Source organism: Mesoplodon bidens, assembly GCF_964165515.1.
Source record: "Mesoplodon bidens genome assembly, chromosome: 9".
Taxonomy (NCBI): domain Eukaryota; kingdom Metazoa; phylum Chordata; class Mammalia; order Artiodactyla; family Ziphiidae; genus Mesoplodon; species Mesoplodon bidens.
The window spans coordinates 64,416,889-64,437,833 of NC_138166.1; the positions used below are offsets into that span (position 1 = coordinate 64,416,889).

Consider the following 20,945-nt stretch of genomic DNA (forward strand, 5'->3'; position numbering starts at 1 on the left):
TGGGGCTAAGAAACACTGATAGAAATGTAGACGTTGTTTCATCGAAGAAATAAATTCCTGGAAATAAGAAATTCTCCTGGAATGCATCTACAAAGGGGGCTTCTTTAGGACTGATTCAGAGAACTTGGCTAAACACCACAGGGTCTAAAAATATTTCCTGGTACTTTTCAGAATACACTATTTCTGGTAACACAGTTATATTAAATAATAAAATTTTAAAGCTAAAATGGATATTAGCAACCATGTAAGACTTAAACAATTTGTCAAGGTCTAATCTTAGCATAATCAGACTAGAACCCAGAGCTCCTGAAATATAGCTTAGTGCTATTCCCATCCATGAAGCTGATGCTAAAAGGAAAACATATCAATTCTGGACAACTGATCTCAGAATGAATTCTCAGGTCTTTCTGGAAAAACTCAAACAGTTCTTATAAAAGTTTCACATTGGAAAATACCAGAACCATAAAAAAATTTCATTTCTGTCTGCAAAGATTTCAGTGGAGCCCAAGAAATTTTAATATGAATGACATTAAGAATGATCATTGGCCTACAGAAAATGTCTCTCAGATACTTCATAAATTTTAACCTGAAAAAAAAAATCTGTCAATAAAAACATCTGAAAGAAAGGACAATTCTGCCAACATCCTTGAAGGTAAAAAAAGTCAAGTTACTTTTCCAATACATCAAGTAACAGAAGCCTGTTAACCTACTTCCAACATCCCAACAGTGCCACCAGCGGAGTTGTTAGTTAACCTGGTTACTCTGACTTGGCCGAGATAAACAAGGTCTCCTGTGCGTATATGGATGGTGGCAGTGCCTGAAGTGATTTACTTGGTTCTAGGTTCAATCAACCATTTGAAACCACGTCTAGAGCTCTCTCTTACCTACGTGTAACCGTCTTTTTTGAGAAAAGTTTTGAAACTCTTTTTCTGAATTGCATAAATCCAGTAAATTACTAAATCCAGTAAAAACTAAAACCTTAAGTAACAGGAGCCTTAATAAAGGGGCTAAGAGAGAGAATAATTATATCAGAATATCTAAGCCAAAGCCACTATGAAAATCCCAATGTGCTTTCTGGCAAACGAGGCAAAAAAAGAAACAGTATTCTCATCAAAAAGAAGCATGCATGTCTGTCTAAAGTTTTCTTAGCATAAAATCTAAAACAGATTTTTAAAAATGTGAATCTTTATTTAAGAGCATGAAATAACAGCATAGATAGTTCCTTAAAAAGCAGTGTTAGCAAATATGGAAAAGCCTGTGTCAATGGCTGTTTGTTCTATTAACTGTTGATAAGAGCTGAGAATTCCAATTTCTCTTTTCTTCAACATTTTAATGAACTCCTTACTGATGTAAAATCAAATTGTTTTGTTTTTAACTGCAAGACTTCATTGTGTTTTAATATTCATAAGTCTCTCTATAGAGGGGATATATAATGAGCTAACAGCACTTTCCCAAATTTATTTGTACATAAAATCCTTTTGTCCCATTGCATCGCACAAGAATGTATTCTATACAACACACTTTGGGAAACCCCCATAGGAGGTCTCAGCCTCATTCCCTTTATGCTGTGTTATCTGATATACCACTGATAGAAATTAGATGTTTAATCCAAGAATGGGCTGTAGTAACCTCCAAAATGCACATTCCCTTTGTTTAGTTGGTGCAGGTGTTAAAGCAGTTGCAGAAGTAGGAATCCATGGTGCCAGAGGTCCCTGACTCTCTTGCATAGAAATGGCATACAGCATCTTTGTAAATGACCTCTTGACAATAGCAGTCAAGGTTCCCTGTAGAACATATGAATGTTCTCATAGAATGACTCAGAGCTGGAGGGTGGGAGGGGGAAAGAGAGAGAGGAAGAGACACCGAGGGAGGAGGAAGCTTTATGTGGTTTCTCCATTCCATCCCAGGGAATCCGCAAGTCCAAGCACTGTACTTACATGGCCATGTTGATCCAGTTCATTGTTGGTGAGTTTCACCTTTTCAAAAGACACCATCTGTTTAAGTAGCTGCTCACCAGTAAAAGGAGAGTCTGGATGTACATACAGCCTAAGAAAATTATGAGAGAATTTTATTGAGACTTAAAAAAAAAATCTCTCTTTGGGTTATAAAATATTCTGATTCTAAAGGAACACAAAAATCTCATATAAAGTGAATTTTATTTGCCTTGTATAATTGCAAATTTAGTAATACAGCAATACCAAAATAATGCTGAAACATCTAAATGTGTTTCTTTGTGTACCAGTGATTTAAAAGGGGTAATACTAATGGTAGTATATATATGTCAACCCTAATCTCCCAATTTGTCCCACAGGAAGCTCAGCTCAGTGCTCTGTGACGACCTAGATGGGTGGGATGGGGGCAGGTGGGAGGGAGGTCCAAGAGGGAGGGGATATATGTATACATATAGCTGATTCCCGTCATTGTACAGCAGAAGCTAATGCAACATTATAAAGCAATTACAGTCCAATTATAAATAAATAAATAAATAAATAAATAAATAAATAAATAAAATGTACTTAATACATTTTCTGTTATTTGCTGAACAAGCCACTTTTTTAAAGGTGGGCTTTTCCCATCGATCTAATCAACTACTAGTCTGCTTTTGTCAAATATAAAATCCTATTGTTGTAGATATTTTCAAAAGAAAGACTAGGTTATAACTAATTGCAAAATGAATTCCTAGTATAAGCACTGCTAAAAAGCAATGAAGACAAAGAATTTAAAAGAGGAAACAATTCTAGAGGATCTATTCATTTAAACTTGAAGGTGATTCAATTTAAAGTTTGTGTTCTTTATAAACAAGACAGAATAATTTTAATACACTGACCTGGGGAACTTTTAATAGTCCACAGATCACATAGTCTGTTTGCTTCTCCTGGTACTTTAAACATTACTACTTTCATCATCACCTAGTTAAGTGCTCACTAAGGAGAGTGAAAACAAGTTGGGTAAGCTTCAAATTATTCAATGTATTTATCTGTAAACAGCCTAAGCAAAAAAAAAAAAAAGGCTTTGATGGGAAAAAATATACTTATCAAGTATTTATCATTTATTGGTCAGCTGCTATGTTCAAGGCAATCTTTTACTCACTGACAGTTAAATGCAGGTCATTTTTTTTTCCTGCAATCTTCACACTAAGTACAACTCTTTGTAAATCACAATCCTAGTATCCACTCAACATAAGCGTTTCTGAAGTCAGGGATATCATAGAACTAATGATAGGGGAAGGAAATATCCTTGATTTAATGGGATAAATTCCTTTATCCATGCAATGGGTTATTTATATCTATATTTTGTGTAGAATCTTTGTAACTATCATTAAACAAATATTATGGTTGGGGCAAAGGCAAGGAAAAAAGTTTAAAAACATATTCATGTAAAGAACAAGAAGTCTATGCCGTGGTTTGTCACACAGAGGACTAAGAATAGAAGAGTTGGGTGCACGTGCTGCAACTCACAAAGCCCACAAGAAGCAAAGCACAACACAGGCTGACAGCACTAAAGATTCTTACCAGACCCGTACAAGAACTTAGGTGTTTGTCTGCCTGTTTGATTTTTTTTTTAAGGAGTGCTCAAAATTGCCTTTCAATTGAAGTATTCTTTGATGACACAACCATAATAGCTTTTCAAGTGTCACCCTTCCAAGGCTATAACTTTATAGGTGCAGTTGTTTTACTAATCAGCACCATATCCTACCCACTCCTCCAAAAAGGTTCAAAAATATTTAAAATCCTAGAAGTTGATGAGATGGTCCCTCTTTAAGTATCAATTCACCACATATGATAACATTAATAAAGATTAATTTATTTAAATATCAACTACTTTTTAAAAAAAGGAAATGTCCTATATGAAAATATAACATTACTTAGGTCATGTATAATGTCTTTTCCATTATTATGATCAAATGATATTGTCAAGCATCATTTCTTCTGATAAGGAACAGCTGACTGATAAACTTCAGTCTAACATAAAGTGCTTCAAAGAACTAGAACTGCAAGGAATTTCTACCATCAGTTCAAAAATGATCACCTCCCAAGTTCTTCACCTTTCCCATATGGAGCTAGAAAATATAGCACTATGTCTTTTAATAATAATAAAGAACAGTTGCTTATATGATCTAGAATATTTCTATCCTATAATGCACAAAACATTTCAATCTAATATCAATATAAGTAAGCTGAACTAGTATGAATGAAAAAGCATACAGGAAGCCCCGCTTCTTTCAGGTCCTCTGGGACTTAAAATTCCAGCAATAGCTTAAACATGCTTCAGTTAAGATAGTGTATTCGTACATGCTTTCCTTTTCCAGCCAGAACAGATTAGTAACATAAACAAGGCATGTCATATTTCCAACTGGCCTGCACCAGTTCCCCATACCTTCAGATAGGAGGAAAATGTATGCTAAATAAGAGTGATTAACTTCTTAGAGGAAAGACTTAGAGAAAAAAAAGAAAAGGGGTTTGCTTGTAAAAATGGTTAGGAATCTGCTAAAATACTTCTCTCATCCTCTCTTCTTTCTTCCTCTCTCTCCCCCCTTTAAAAAAAAATTGTAAATTTTGGAAAGAAGCTCTGGAGTAATGTGAACTGGCTAGTTAATAGTAAATAGTAGAGAACACTAATTATATTCATTTAAATATCTATTGTAAATTTGTAAATCTTGCTCCTTTTTAAAAAAAAATTTTTAGTCCTAAAAATTATTTAATATGTTATTTACTATATCAATTTGGAAGGGCTGGGAAGATCTCCTTCCTAGTCTCTTGTGGGAATGGAAAACTTGGAGAGGCTTCTTTTAATCTCTTCTCTAGTGTATTTAATATACTGTAAGCTCAATAATATCATCAACCACTAAGTAAGCTTAATATTCCATTTGAACTGTATGTGTAAATTGTGTTGATTCTGTGCCTTGACTTAGACTCCAGACTAGATACTAACAAAGAACCATACCTTGAAATTAACTTCAGAGTTCCTAAACCTGTACATTTAAATAAATTCTTAGCTCTGATATGAACTTCCAATCAATTATAAAAATTACTTAGTCATAAAACAACTTTAAAGCTGTAAGGCTTGGTTTTAGAACCCTAAGTGTAAAGTCAGCTAAGATTCATTGTTTGTATTAAAGTATGCAGTTAGAGTCCTGTTCTTAAACTATTAGTATTCACATAAGTAAGAACTTGCTGGGTTTTTCCCCCCAGAATGCTCATTTGGGCAGTAGCAATAAAGGTTTGCATGTAATTTTTAAAACGGAGTTCTCCTGGAAAAACATTACCAATGAATAGCACAAAAATGAACATGTTTTGTTTGGGTCGTTACCTAATATACTGAGTAATTTCTCAGTAAAAGAATATTTTTAACATATTTATTGGAGTATAATTGCTTTACAATGGTATGTTAGTTTCTGCTTTATAACAGAGTGAATCAGCTATATATATATACATATATCCCCATATCTCCTCCCTCTTGGCGTCTCCCTCCTACTCTCCCTATCCCACCCCTTTAGGTGGTCACAAAGCACCGAACTGATCTCCCTGTGCTATGTGGCTGCTTCCCACTAGCTATCTATTTTACATTTGGTAGTGTTTATAAGTCCTTGCCACTCTCTCACTTCATCCCAGCTTACCCTTCCCCCTCCCCGTGTCATCAAGTCCATTCTCTATGTCTGCGTCTTTATTCCTGTCCTGCCCCTAGGTTCTTCAAAACCTTTTTTTTTCTTAGATTCCACATATATGTGTTAGCATACGGTATACAATGGAATATTACTCAGCCATAAAAAGAAATGAAATTGAGTTATTTGTAGTGAGGTGGATGGACCTAGAGACTGTCATACAGAGTGAAGCAAGTCAGAAAGAGAAAAAAATTCAGTAGAAGAATATTAACTTGATGTCGAATTATATTTATCCACTAATTATAATGAGGGAAAAAAAGAGTTTGTTTTTCTTACTTAAAAATCTCTGAGCCCTTTACTGGTCAAAAACAACCACATTTTACCAATATGATATTTACTATGAAGTTATAACCACGTTATAACAAATATTTACTATAAGCAACTACTTTACTAAAATGCACACTTCTGAAAAGGATTTTAGGGCAGCCACTTCATCAGTAGGTTTATTCTGTTTCGTGTTAGCCAAATAGAAATGATGGATGCCATATGAAATGGGTCCAGATTTCTAATAAATATTCCAATTGAAATTTAAGAAAAAGTTTGAAATGAATTATGATGAAAGATAAAATTAAAGGCAATGTTCTGCATACAAACTCTTGCCTTTCTCAGAGGCTAACCCATATTTTGTGTAGTTAATCCTGGAGTGTCTGGGCTTGGAAAGCTTTCTTACCAGAGCTCACGGCTTTAAAAACAGACCTGCTTAAAATTCAAACAACCAGGGCAGGAGACATTCTGCCAGCAAGGTTAATACACATTTTGCTTGGCTGAAAAATCCGGAGGCACAAACCTGGCTGGCAGCGGAGGGTCCGCCTTGCCAGCCACCAGCCAGGAGGACCGGTGGTAGGCATAGCGGTACCTCTTGTTGTCCACAGGGACGATGTCCATCAGGACTATGTACTTGGCCTCAGAATCCACGCCCGAAAAGGACACACGGATGGTAGGAAACATCCTCCTGACACAGACAAAGAGAATTACCCGAATTAGAGAGGGAGGAAAAGGGTCCACCTTCCCTCCCTACCCAGCCCCCAAACTCTTTGTGTTTCCTGTAAAGCCATTCAGAGATGTGAATACGGAGACTGACCTTCTCCCGAGCCTAGATAATCTTAAGTGTCATCTCTGTAGGAGTCCTCATTAATACCTAAGGGTCTGCAATTAGGGAAAATCCTGTGCTAAATCATCAAGCCCATTAGGCTCCCAGACCAGAGTCTCCAGAGCAGACGGAGTCCTATAACCTCCTTGCCTTCCAGGGAAAAAACTCACTCTTGCCTTAGTAGGAAGCCAGAGCAGGGTTCTCAAGTTGGGTTTCGTTTCGGGAGACTCTGGGCAGTGTGTCCCGGAGTCCTGAGAGCTGGAGCAGTCAGGCGCCAAGGGGCCACCGACCCCCGGAGCCTTAGCCCCAGTCCCAGGAGCAGCCTGCACCTGGGACTTCCTGCCTGCCCTGAGTCAGCCCACTGCGGCGCCAAGGGGCCCCCTGCACCAGAGCTCCTTCCTACCGGGAGTGTGGTCGTTTCAAATTTCATTCTTCCTCCCAGGTTTTCATTTTAGTTTTTAACGGGAGCTTCTGCAAATTGAGGCTGATAAAAGGGAAGCCGCCTGCCTCCCTCACAGCACCCAGCAGCCCGCCCTGTACCCTGGCATGAGCTGAGTTCCTGCTTCCCTCCAGATGCCGACCCTGCACCCAGAAGCCATCCCAGGCTGCAGGGGGCCAGAGATCCCAGTCCCATGCCCTTAGGGCAGGGGTGGGGCTTCCCACTGCCAGATCCCAAGAAAGCAAATGCCTGGATATCTGTCTCAGCAGCTCTTTCCAAAAGCAAGTCTGCCGAAAGAAACCCTCCTTGAGCGAAGCTTCCTCTTGGAGCTCAGGACCAGTAGAGTTTCACCCAGTTCCTGGAAACTCCCTCTGCCACCCAGGGCACTATTCCCTTCTCCCCACTCCTCACCCAACAAGCCCCCCTACAACCTGCCAGACTTGGTGATGATCATCTCCGTGCCCAGCTCGTGGAATTTGTCCCAGAGCTCCTTGGTCTCCAGGCTGCAGGCAATTTTGGCCATTTCCTCGCTGGGGATGATGGGGGTGGTGGGGATCAGCGGCTCAGTGCACAGAGAGGAGGAGGATGGGCTGCTGTTGCCCGCGACGCTGCCACCAAACTCCCCGTGAGCATCTAGGCTGGTCAGCTCACCCAGGGGCTGAGCGCAGGACGACTTCTCGACAAATTGTTCTACAGGCAAAGAGAATTGAGAATGACAGCTATTTCTGTCAAGCAAAGATACAGGAAGGAGAACAGCACAACTGAAATAGGTTCCTGGATTTGACTTTGGAAAGGTTACGCACAGAATCTCCGGAAGGACAGCAATAACCCATCACTATATAAATTAAGCCTGAAATTCCTGTGAAGTGACATGGCTCCTGCTTGCTTATGGAACCAAATGAGTGAGTTTTAGAACCATGGTTTGTTACCACCATTACTGAAAGCCACTTTGGAGAATAGAAATGCGAGGAGTGGATAAAGGGAAAGGCATGATCATAAAGAATTAAAAGCAAGTAGTCCTGTTGTTATCCCTCCCATGTTCTAGACTTCAGAGCTTGTGGGCTCTAGTGCCAGTTCTCCCTCATTGACAAAGAGGACACTTTTCTGCAGGGAGATCAAGGGAGTGAAGAAATCAGCACCTTCCTCACTTTGAGAGGAACTTCCCTTCCCTCCTGGAGTCACCTCCCCATAAGAGAAAGTGAAAAAGGGGTGTTGGGGGGGTTAATTAAGTCACTTCACTTCTCTGCCTGGCTCCCAGTTTCCTAGGCTTTCAGATGTTACTTTAGGGCATTTTTATAATTTCCCTCCCAGCCTGAGATCTCATGAAAGACTAGCATATTTATTGCTTGTTAAATCACAGGAGTACAATCTCTGGGCCAATTTTTTGGACCGGGCTTGAAACAAATACTTGAGGGATGATATGTATATTTCTCTCTCTCTCAAGAACGTTTTGGAAGTGAGCAAAAGAACCCCAAACCCAGAAGAGCAGAGTATTAAAGTAGGAAGAACAGTTTGCCATCTACCATCAAGCTGAAACACCACTGCCTACGAACCAAACATTCTCCCCCACAGATGATAAGGGCCTGGGACTACACCAGTCACTTTGATGGAATACAGGGGGAGCTCTGTAATTGTCCCAATTATCTTGCATCCTTTAAAAAAGAAACTACTTGAATCCGCAATGTGAAACTGAACTTCAAACAACTCTATTCTAAGTGCCCTCAAGGAATTGAAACAAGTTATATATATATATATATATATATATATATATATATATATATATATATATACGCACACACACACACATACATACATACACACACATATAATGTTTTATTTCTCATATTTCTCTTTTGACTTCGGGCAGGCAAGCAGGAAGTAGAGAATTTTTACCTTCTTTTCTCTTACAATAATAATCCAACTCATGGAAGCATTTTAAATTAAGAATAACCAAATTATCTTATCCTTCTGTTTTCAAATTCAAAGAGAACCATGCCATGGCAAAATCATATTTTTTACTAATGTTTTCAGAAACACATTCACATAACATCTTTATAGGGAATTAACAAGTAGCCTTAGAAATTTTCTGACCATTGAAAAACACAAATGCTGTAAACTCCAGACTAACCAGTGGGTCAGGGTTGGGAAGTGGAGGAAGAAAATGATACAGAAATGCTCTAACACAATGTTATAAGTCAATTATATCTCAATTTAAAAAGAAAAGTAATGATCTAGTCGTCTGAGGTGGTTCTTCTGAGTAGATTTAACATGTTTAAATGAGCAGTAATGAGACACTTGTGACTCCCACCCTACAGTTTCTTCAGCATCTCGCTAGTGTTTCATTCTCTCTTAACAGGTATTTCACATGCCCGAGTCCTTGGCTTACAGCTGCTAATTGTGCTCTGTTGAACTGGCTGCTGAAAGGGACTAGAATGCCTTCTGGTTCTTTTTGGAGCCGGTCTCAAAAGCCCCAGGGGAGGGAGGATGCTCATTTTACAGACTGGGGTGAGGGTAGAGGTGCCGTAAGCTGTGAATGGTTTTATAGTTTAGAATTCAGAGGAAGGTGGGTTTTTCCTCAGGAAAGTAGAGAAGGAAAGCAATGTTGCAATGACAGTGGAGCTGAAGCTGGCATGTTTCCCAGTCTACTGTCTGTACTTCTGTCAGGAATTTTAACCTGAAATCCTCTTTTCCTGCTAGCTACCAAATTGTATTGGGGGCATTTATAAAGAATTCAGAGGCCCCCTAAATAGGAGCGGATAATGTTGGGAAGTGCCACAAACATAACTTTGAAATTGGTGGTGAATTTTTTTCTAAACAGTTGGAGTTTGTCTGATTGGTTGTTTCCATTTCTTTGGCAGGTTTAGATTTACACAGGAGGATAGGTGGGAAGAACCAGGGAAAGGGAGTGAAAACCTTGGAGGAGAGACTTTTTGACATGTTTTCTGGAGATCTTCCGGTTTCCTTTTCCTTGGTTCTAAGTTGCTGCAGGGATTTTAGTTCTCTCTTCTCTCTCTGCCCAGGCCCCTTATTTTTCATCTCTAACATTTCATCTTTTATATTATTATTGTTGTTTCAAGGTGTGAGATGTTAAAATGTTGAGAAGGACAGGGAGAAGGAAGAAAAGAATTGACTAGAGTTTAAAAGTTTTTAAAAATATTACCCTAAGTTCGCTATTTGATGCTTTGCACAGTTTTAGGGCTACCAGATGATCAGGATGTGGAATAATTATTACCTGGGGACCCAAGAGGTGATGATGAGAACATTTCTTTCTCCCTCAGTTGTAAAGGGACTTAAAACACTTATCTCCAGCAGTTTCTTTCCCACACAATTCACTCGTGGTAAGGGGAATATAGTCCCTTTTTTCCCTTTACTCTGAGAGTACTGTCTTCTATAAATGGTAAAGGTTGTTAAATAAACAGTATAGCTAAAAGTTGAGGAATCTGGGAAATGGTAACTGGCTAATGTTTTTGCCAACCTCCACTGAAAATGACGGCAGTTATGAAATGATGTCTCACAGATAAGTCTAGAGCTTCTGTGAAGAAAATGGTTCATGCGGGGACAACTGGCTTATTCTACAGCACTTGACAGTTGTCTTAAGGAGCTGACTTTGTGTAGTCTATTCAAGTCGGGGGAAAAACAAAATTAAAGTAGTTTCTTGTGAAGTCTCCTTGGTTTCAAATGCACAAGCAGGTGTTACACGCATCGTAAATCCTGTTGAGTTTTTAAAGGGGGTTTTATTATTATTTATCCCCTAAATGTTTTTATCCCAACAAAGTTACACACGCCGGATGTCCGACTTGACATAAGGATTCTAGACAAATAGGTAGGGAAAGCGACTAGCGATATACGTACGAGATACGAAACCGGTTGCATTTAACAGACTGTGAAGTCCCCAAAGAATTCGGGCCTAAGAGAAAAAAAAATCTCCCACCCGCAACGTATAGTCTATGGCCTGAGGGTCAGAGCTGCCGCGAGCCGGGAAAGGTGGCCACCCTCGAGAGCCTCCTGAAGCTAGGGAACGGAGGGACAGACAAATGTGCAGCACTCCCATGCCTGTGCACCCCGACGGTCTAGCACCCGACTTACCCAGTGGTTTGATAGTGTTCTCCGTAGCTTCCTTCTCTTTGGAGCCGCCGCTCGACATCAGCGCGGCGATGGAGAAGGCGTTGGCCCTGGAGGAAAGCTGGGGCTTGGGCGACGCCGTGAACTCCATGGCCCCTAGTGCGCGGTCCTGGCCAGGGACCTGGCCTGCCGAACTGCCGTCCAGCTTCCCCAAGAGAGACAGAGACTGAAACACAGCGGAAAGTTTCCAAGTGCAATCACAGGGGAGTCGGGGACTCTAGATGAGTCAGCCCCAACCTCCCGAGAGCTCCACACCGGCCTCTCCTTTTCCCCACCGCAAGAGCCTCGAGCCGCAGAGACTTCAAACTAGCCGGAGAGGACCAACACAAGCTAGGTGTGCAAGCACCGGGACGCTCCGTAGGACCACAGGCTGTGCCTCCGGAAGCTGGAGAGGAGCATCAGCTGCGCAAAGCCCAGGGGTCCTGCAGCACCCGCTCCACGTCTTTCCTCCCTCCCCACTCTGGGGACAGTCGGAGCGGCCGAGCGCAGCTAAAATGGGGTGGTTGTCTGGGAGCGGGAGCGTAGCCGTGCGAGCGCGGCGGGGCGCGGAGGACACTGCGCCCGGGCGTTCGCCGCCCTGCGCCTTAATTTGCTGGCAGCTGCGATCCCCGCGGCCCGCAGCCAGTCAGCGCCGCCACACGTCACCGCTTCCTGATTCCGCCGCCGGGGGCGGGGCCGCGGGGCCGGGTGGGGAGGCCGCGCCTGGGGCGCGGCGCCCTCGTGGCCTCGCTCAGCAGCCCGCTGGAGCATGGCACCCGTTCGGGGAATGGGGTGACACCACCAGGTTGGCGCAGCGGCCGCGGACGCAGCCCGCCTGGTCTCGCAGTCCAGGAGTGAGAAGGAGGTGATCGCTGTCGGGGGGGGGGCATTTTGGTCGCGTCCTAAGACATGGGATCTCGGGAGCGTAGACCAGAGGAAGCCTCGGGGAGTTTTTGCTCCTTCCATTCTTTTTCTTACTGGTGCTCACAGTTGCAAAAGAAAGTTAGAAAGCGCTAAGTAGGGCAGAAACCGACGCCGTAGAGCTGGCGCCAATGGGCCAGAGCCCATTCGCCGGGCAGCACCCAGGGCTGGATACCTGCACTCATTGGGCTCCAAAATCTGGCTGCTAGACAGTGGGGCTCGAGAGATGCAGCCCTGCAAAAGATACGCTAAGGACTGGGAGCATTTGGCAAAGGATGATCTCAGAACCACGGCTTCTTCTGCACACCGGTGTGCCTCTCATTCAGGGTTCCTGTTCTCGAGAGGGACTCTCGAAAATCGGGCATTGACCGAGGGGAAGGCGAGGGGCAGATGTCGTGCCATGCCAGGGTGGGGGGGGGGCGCGGCACCCTGCTGGGACCACGCGACGCGCAGTTGGAGAGTGCGAGCCTCACAGCGCCCGGGCTTGGGGGACACGGGACCTTCAGCCTTCACAAATTCAGTTGCGACCTGGACTTCCCACGGCCTTATGGGGGTCGTCTTGCTGGCCTTGTTCAGCTTGAATAACTTAAATTCTCCGAATTCGCAGGGTAATCCGCTTCACTCGGAGCCGTGTAAACTTAGGCTGACACACACACTCAAGCTGTACATGTAAATATTTGCGCTCCTTTCTAGTCAGTCGGTTTGGCGATTAGGAGCCTCTTGGTGGGTCTTGAAAGAAAAAAAAAGAAAGAAAGAAAAAAGAAAGGAAAGCAGCTCCCATTTCCCACCAAAGTTTTTCTCTCTCCACGGCACACACATTCCCCACCCCCTGAAATAAACTTAAGGGGAAAAAAAACCTGAAAGTCAAAAGTTGAAATCGTCCATGTAAGTAACATGATGACAGCTGGGGGACTCGTGATTTAAGCCTGTCTTGTCACCGTGTATCAATAGTTTCTAACAATGTACTGCATGAGAGTGACTAAGGAACATTCTGATACTAGTCTCGATGTACAGAGAGTGTATGTAAATTAGGGGGGAATTTGTAAAACTATACTTTTGTGCTGGAAGGGATTTATACGCTGTCTTCCAGCCCATGTCCATTTGCTTTGAGAGTGAGAAACCGGGTCTGGCTGGCAGGGTGGTGCATCTCCCCTAAAATCGGCCCAGCCGGCTAGAGGCACAGACCTGCACTCCAGGCGAAGATTTTGATCACACCCGGGCCCTGCAGCTGTGCCTGGGCTATTCACGGGAGATCCACAGTAGAGTAACGCCGGCTGAGAATGCTTTCAGATTAAACTTTGGTAAGAATAGAGGCTAAACCACCGCATGCGCCTACAGATTCTTTTCTATTCTTGAGTCTTTGGTCCTTTGCTGTTTTTGGACAGCCCAGACCCTTGGGTTAATAAAGCTTCCCCCCCAACACACACCCTATCTCAGTCAATGCAACAGTGACATTTCCCTGGTTTGAATGTAAGGCGCAGGCTTGTCCCTGTCCCGTCTCAAGTGCTCACTGTTTGGCCAGGAAGGGAGATTTCTGTCATGAGGTTTTTGGGGGGCACGAGGTGGGGGGTTGTTTGTTTTGGGTGAGTAATGTCATAGTCTAGAACTTTATGCTTCAACTGGGCATCGAAGATCTTATTTGCTGGTTTCAGTTTTCATATGAGGAAACATCATATCTTAATTATCTTAACGGTTCAGGCTGGAATTTGAATAATTTCATGACAGGGACATTTTTAGAAAAATTGGCGGAGCAAGGGGAAAAATGATTTGCCCCCAATCAGTTTCCACTTTTCCAATTGCCCACGCAGCCTTAGCCCAATTCTGGGTCTCTGGTGGGCAGTGAACTTTGACTATTCATCCTACTGCAGGCAAAATAGGAAGCTAAGCTAGCGTGCGCGGAGGCAGGCAGCACACCACAGGAATTGAAAGGGCCACTTTAAACAAATTCGAGCTCTAGAGGTGAGCCGTTTGGGGATCCCTAAAAAGTGATGCATCTCGTTGGTGTTGAAACCGCGGCAATAAAATGTATACTACAACATAATTATCAGGGGCACACTGTCCCTTCTCTTAGATTTATTGCCTCTGCAAATCAATACCGTGCTATAAAAACGGGGAACCAGTGCTTGGCAGAGAGGTGCCGTCATAGGGTGATTCAAAGCCCACCTGAAGAGGAGATCGCCCAGTTCTGAGGTCCCTTCAAAACCCAGGTGTTAGCACGGGTTAACAGGTAAAGCCACGGAGGGGGTTGGAACAAAGCAATCACATTAACACTTCCCTGCAGGCCCTTCTCATGCTGACTTCAGAAGGGCGGGGGCGACTCTTGGACACCGGAAAGTGCCTTGCACTTGGAGAAGGCTTTGAATCTTGACGTTAGCCCACTTTAGCCCTCCCTGAGACTCGGTACAGGTTACCTAAATTTCTCAAAGCCTTAGTTTCATCATCTACATTAAAATAGACGAATAATTCCTACCTAGAATATCGCTCTGTGGATTAAACGGGTTAAAGTGCGTAAAAAGCCTGAACAGTTACCCCAATATAAGTAAACCATGAGTACAGCATTTTATTATATTAAATTTTTGAGCTGCAATTTCGCGATCTCAGAGATCTTTCCTTCGCGTGCTCACGTACAGGTAGCTGTGTAGACAGTTTTGGAATATACGGATTGGGGTCACATTGTGGTAGTGGACCATTATTTACATCTTGCTAAACTTTGGAGCCTAGGAATTAAAATTTGGGGTTATATGTCTGAGTCTGGTTATACGGAGTTTGATTATATGGAGGACTGGAAGATGTCTCTTTATACATACTACCGTTTCAAATTGTCCTTTGTAGTCTCCGGAACTCAAAAGTTGGTCGACCCCAGAACTGTGCAGGAAGAAACGGTTTCACGATTTTGGCCAATAGCCCCTCGCTTAATGGACGTTAACACTAACGCAGAACCCTCCGCTGACAGCGGTAGGGACCCTCCACCCGCGTGGGACGACTGCGCCCGGAGCGGCAGGACCCGGTGCCACACCAAGAGCACCGCCCGGTACCCGAGGGCGAGAAAGGAGACCCGCTTCTCAACGCAAGGGCAGCTCTACTCCCGAGATCTCGTCCCCATCCTGTTTTCCGCTCTTTTTGGTAAACTCCTTAAAAGCAAAAGAAATGGGCTTCGGTGCCTTTGGATTCCTAAATTCGGTTTACCGAACAAGAAAGACACCCGAAGCAGCGTAGGGAGCGCGGCCGCAGCCCCCTGGAAGCCGGTGCTACACGTCCCGGGGGCGCGCCGTGAGCAGCGCGCATCCCTGGGCTGAGTAGGGAGCGCGCGGCGCAGCCTCTGATTTCACTGTGCGGCGAGGGGAGTGGTCTGAGCCTTTCCTCGGAGGAACCCGAACCAAGGCTCAAATGCACATCCTGACGGAATTAAGTTTTTTTGAACCCAAGTGGTCCCCGAGAAGTGCCCCCTCCAGTCCCGGCCTCAAGAACGGGCCCGGAACGTCCGGAGCTCAGGTCCACCCCGGAGGCCCCAGGGCCGGGCGACTCGAGGCGCCCTCGCCCAATTCCGGTTCTAAGGGCGAAGCATAGATCAGCCCCTCGAGGGGCGCGGCCAGAGTGTCATCCAGCGGGTGTGTGTGTGTGTGTGTGTGTGTGTGTGTCAGAGTGTCATCCAGCGGGTGTGTGTGTGTGTGTGTGTGTGCGCGCGCGCGCCCAAGCCGTCCGGGACTTCACACTGGCGCCCGGCTGTGGAACCCAGGAAAGGGACGTCTTGTGGGCCTAAGGCAGGTTGCGCCCATCTCCAGGGCCTACGCCCTCAGATAGTGAAGGGAAAAATCTTTCCGGGCCAGAGCCCCCGGCACTGCGACGTTGCCGGCCGGGCCTCAAGCTCGAGGAGGTCGGCGTCTGTGGGTGCGCGCCACCGCCCGGCTACGGGAACTTGGACGCCCGGGGCCTTCTCCGGTTCCCGTCGCGTGGAGCCACCGGCCCTACGGGCAGAGATCAGGCGCGGGGCCTCAGAACTCCTCACAGGCTGATCCCTTAGGGTCGCGACCCTCCCGCTCCTTCTCTCGACCACTCGCATGCAGGTTTGTTCCGCAGGAGCTCTAGACTGCAGGGACCGACCCTAGGCGCCCCAGGCCTCCCCCTGACCAGGGCAGAACTTGTACATTAGAATTGGGTGCAAAACTCGCAGCGTGATCCCAAGAACAGCAAAGAAACCTCTTCTGACCCTGTGGGCGAGGAATCCAGACCTGCTCTCTCCCACCCCTCCTCCACCCTCCTTCCTCCTCCACCCTCCTTTCTCGTCCTCCTTACGGGCTCCCGCCCTCTTTTTCCAATCCTCCTCTTGGGACGTCGTCGCCTTCCCTCTCTCAACCGCCTGGCTGCTGACCAGTCCTGTGTTTAACACTTAGATATTTCGTACATCATGAATTTTCGCATGAACTTTGATCTTTTAAATTACTGCATTGAAATATCATTTTATTAGTTTTTTTTGGCACCCCCTTAAATTTTAGGCTCTCATCCTAGTTTTGGCTGGGTCAGGAAGGTTACGAATTTGATCGAAATTATACTGATAATCAGCAGAGCGATGATTTCCACCCAAATCTCTAGCTTTGAAAGCATTGCCCCTGCCATTATCGCGCACACTGGACTGTTTAAGCGGGAACCCTCACTAGGAGGAGGGAAGCAGACAGAGCATGGTCCCCTGCATCAGGATGAAGGTCATCTTGGCCGGGTGCCCTGGCCCACTGGTGGGGAGGCGTGGGGCCTGCGTGGATAGGGCACACCACAGCCAGACAGGCGGCCCAAGCGTCCTTCCTGAGCTGTGATTTCTTAGGTGTTTAAAAACAAACTGAAAACTAAATGAGGCAATTTCCTTAGAAGAGCAACCACAGCTGTCTTGTCAGCGCCCCTCCTCTCGCAAAGTAGCGTCAGTTTTGCAGATGTCACCTAATTAAACTTCTAGCGATTACCACATTTTGGAAGGTGATCCAGCCTTCCAACAACCAACTGCACCCTGTCCCCTGGGTGATTGCTGGAGCATGTCCTGCGTTCGATTTTCAGGAGCTGGAGCCAGCTGTTTGGTGACAACTTGTCTGGGTCCTTATCAAGAGGTTTGGGAGATCAAGGCGGGGAAGACCCAGGCAGGAAGTAGTCCTACAAGGTATCTGCTGCCAGCCCCCATTGCGAGTCTCCCCAGAAGCAATTTGATCGAAGCTCATTTTATTCCCTTACCCACGGAAGGCAAAATACACGCAGTAAGGGATTGGGTGCCTATTCCCAAATGTCAGCATGTTCCAGACGACTTGAAGCATGTATTATGTAAGGGAGCAAAGATGTATGGCACCCAGTAAAAGATAAAGAATGCAAAGTAGTTGTTCATTTATCTAATATTACCTGGTACTTACTTTGGGCTGGTTACTGTGCTAGGTTCCATGAATAGACCAGTGATCAGAACCCTAAAATTTCTGCCTCATGCAACTCACAGTCTAGTGGGAGACACCAATAATAAACACATGAAACCATACGCACACAAATAGAAATTGTGATAAAGACTTGAGGAAACAAGGAGCAGAGATACCCAATTCAACCTGTTTGTGGGCATTCATTCATTGTGGACAGGCATTGAGTTATTGGGGTGGGGATGGGGCTGGATAATTTGCATATGATCACTGCCTATCAAGGATTCAAAACCTAGCTGGAGATGTATAATAGAACATCGATACGAAAAGTATACAGTTTTCTCAACACTGAGCTAAAAGAACTCTTAGGATGTAAGGGCATGAAGGCAGACTAAACAACCTTAATAAAAAAGCTTGCAGAGGAAGGTGTGGAGCCTGGCATTAGAAACGCCAGTTTGGGCAAGTGCCTCTGTTTCCATATCTGTAAAATATGATTTTCTGATGATAATACCTACATCAAGTTTGTTGTGAAGGTTAATGTCCATGTGAGGGTAAAGGACTTCACAGATACTACTATTGGCCAACTCTGGAACTTTGGCGAGGCCCCTTTTCAATTTAATACAAATTACAAATTTGTAATTGATACAAATTAGATCTGATGGAGAATTGTGTCCAAGAGCCCCAGTTTCCACCCTGGAATTGTAAGGAATGTAAGAAACAGCTTTCTCTCTGGAGTCTGTGAAAGGCTCTGGGTCTCACTCGATTTCTATGGTGTAAGAGAAACTCATACTTCACCACTAGGAAGGGGCCAGGTCCCCGGGGATGCTCAGACATGCGGCCTCTCTGTTGTGAATGCCCTCGCTGGAAAGACTGGAGGTCCACAGGTGGCCTTTGGGCTGCATCTTCTTTCATTAACTCACGTAGTTTGAAGGCATTTTGTGTACATTTCAAGTCCTGGATGCTAGTTTTTCAATACATTGCAAAGAGCTTCTATTGTGCACTTAATATGTGCCTGGCGCTGCACTAGGCTTCCCAAGAAATACATAATGTTGATAATAATATCTGTCGGGTAGCATTATCATCTGCATTTTAAAGTTGCAGAAAATGAGGCTTGGAACGCGAAGTAACTCAGTTGATCTAGGGCACACGGATAGTTTCCTGGTGGAGCGGGAGGCAATCTTGGACTGTGTGACCCAAGTCGTTTAGCTCCGCAATCTTAACCTCCAACCCATATCGAATGCTATCACTAACTTGGCTAGTTTCCGGTTCTGGAAGCAGAGGCAGTTCGGAGGAAAGGGCTGAATTCTCTGTTTGCATATAGCAGCCCCAGAAACCCGTAAACACCTGCCTGTCTTTGTTATATGCTCACCGGGCCAGAGAACATTGTTCCTTCAAATGTGGGCAAATGTAACTCGCATGCCCACGGTCCACCCGCCCGGCGTGCAAAACAGAAGGCAGGCCAAGTAAAGGTCTTTCGGTGTCGCACATAGACCGCGAGCCCAGGCGGCCTTTGTCATTATTTCTTCTTTCCTGGGGGTAATTACCGACTAATCTGCAGGCTCCTCGGAGGCAGCGGAGGCGGCGAGGGGGGATGGAGGCGGGGCTGGCCCTGGAGATCATGCAGAGCTTGGCTGGAGTCTGCGTACCCCCAAGTATAGGAGGCAGACTTTCAAGTTTTGGAGGTTTGAAGCCAGCTTTGTCCTTTATTGGCCAAGTGACCGTGGGCTATCTGACTACTCTGAGCCTTAGTTTCCCTAGCGTGAAGCGGGAGGCTCGCACAGTGCCCGGCGCCGGCTGAGCACACTGGGAGCGGCGGCCCCAGATACGGAGATGCGATGGCAGGAAGCGGACACTTTCCGCAACGGAGAGGCGCAGACTCACCGAGCCCAGGGGCTTGCAAGGCTCACTCTCGCGTCTTGACTCTGGGATCCGCTGGTTCTCTCCCACCAACCCATCCCCTTTGCGGCTGTCATCGGTCCAGACCTCCACCTTGTAGGGGCCAAGACAGCTCTATTCCACTAAGTTCCGTCACTTGGTGACTCTAGACGTGGACTCAGATTCCCAAAGATGCTTCCTGAAGTGACGCTGTAAGGGGTCCCTGCGAACCACCGAATGGTGGAGAAGCAGACCCGACCCGCCTCTGCTCAAGGCGCTCGGGCCACCGTCCCGCACACGCGGCTCCAACTCAGGAACCGGGGCCAGAGACAGTGCCCTCGGCTCCGACCGCCGCAGTCCCTGCGGCTGGGACTCAGACGTCCAAGTTAGAGGCCCCGCCGCTGCCGGTCCCTGCTTAGTCGGCACGGTGACGGTGGCGCTGGCGGCGGCGGGGGCCTTCCCTTGGCTGCCCCGCCATTTAATCAGGGCTATTATCAGACTCGGCTTGCAGGATGGCGCCGGCCGAGCTTTACCCCCATTAGCGCAGGGCTGGGTGGGGGCTGGGTCCCCAGACTGCCGCCTGTCCCGGCTCAGCTGCAGCGCTTCTGGAGCGCTTTGAGAAAGGCCGAGGCTCGGGGTCTGGCGGCGGCTTGGGCCGTCTCAACACAGCCCTTCTCAGGCTGACAGTTTATTAGACTTTTATTTCCTACCTCCCAACTCGACCCTTTCTAGCTCTTTGGCGTTGGGGCAAATCACTGAACTTCTCTGAGCCTCTGTTTCTCATCTGTAAAATGGATCTGGATAGATACTTAACTCTAGGTCCTCCTGAAGATAAACTGAGAAGATGCATCTTAAGTGTTATGCGGACCACCTGGTGTGCACAAATAGTGTTAATACTATTATTACACTAGAATTATATCTGCTTTTTTTTAAAAAAAAAAAGCCCTCTCCCCTTTAATTAAAAAAAAGAGGGGGTGGAGAGGGACCAAAGAAGTCCAAAGATTACGTATAGACTTGCTGGTTTTATTCATGACTTACTGGGTTCAAGTTTCTTTTCTGCCACTTGCTATATGTGTGACTTTGGGCACTTCACATCGTCTCTTTGTGCCTCTTTGCCTTAGCTGTAAAATGGATGGAATACTAGCACCTGCGTTATTGGACTGTTGGGCACATTAAATGAGATGATGCATGTAGAATGCTGAGCACAGGGTAAGGTCTCCTTAAGCACAGGTTATTTGTTATCAGTTATTAGCAAAGTGTTTTTACAAACCACATTCTTTAGGTTTGTTTTTAATCTTCCTACAAGCAAGCAACTGTCTCCTGATGTTAAGGAATATTTACGTCGGGGTTGGGGTGTCAGGTTTAGGGCTGAATGTCAGGTCTGGAAATGCCAGGGAGGGAATCATACAACAGCGTCTTCTAGCCTCCAGAGTTCCCTCTTTGTATTCCCATCACAATGCGCTATTGACACGATCC

At 45.4% G+C, this 20,945-nt stretch overlaps 1 protein-coding gene across 1 annotated transcript in view; it reads right to left on the reverse strand.

Moving 5' to 3' along the window:
* TBX20 (T-box transcription factor 20) overlaps positions 1-11,897 on the reverse strand; it is a 54,532-nt gene extending 42,635 nt beyond the window's left edge. Inside the window, exons 1-4 of the mRNA XM_081243611.1 lie at positions 11,278-11,897; positions 7,623-7,881; positions 6,450-6,614; positions 1,938-2,046 (exon numbers count right to left, since the gene is read on the reverse strand). Coding sequence (XP_081099737.1) covers positions 1,938-2,046; positions 6,450-6,614; positions 7,623-7,881; positions 11,278-11,404 — 660 coding nt within the window. The 5' untranslated portion in view covers positions 11,405-11,897. The remainder of the gene's footprint in view (positions 1-1,937; positions 2,047-6,449; positions 6,615-7,622; positions 7,882-11,277) is intronic.
* Positions 11,898-20,945: the final 9,048 nt, after the last annotated feature.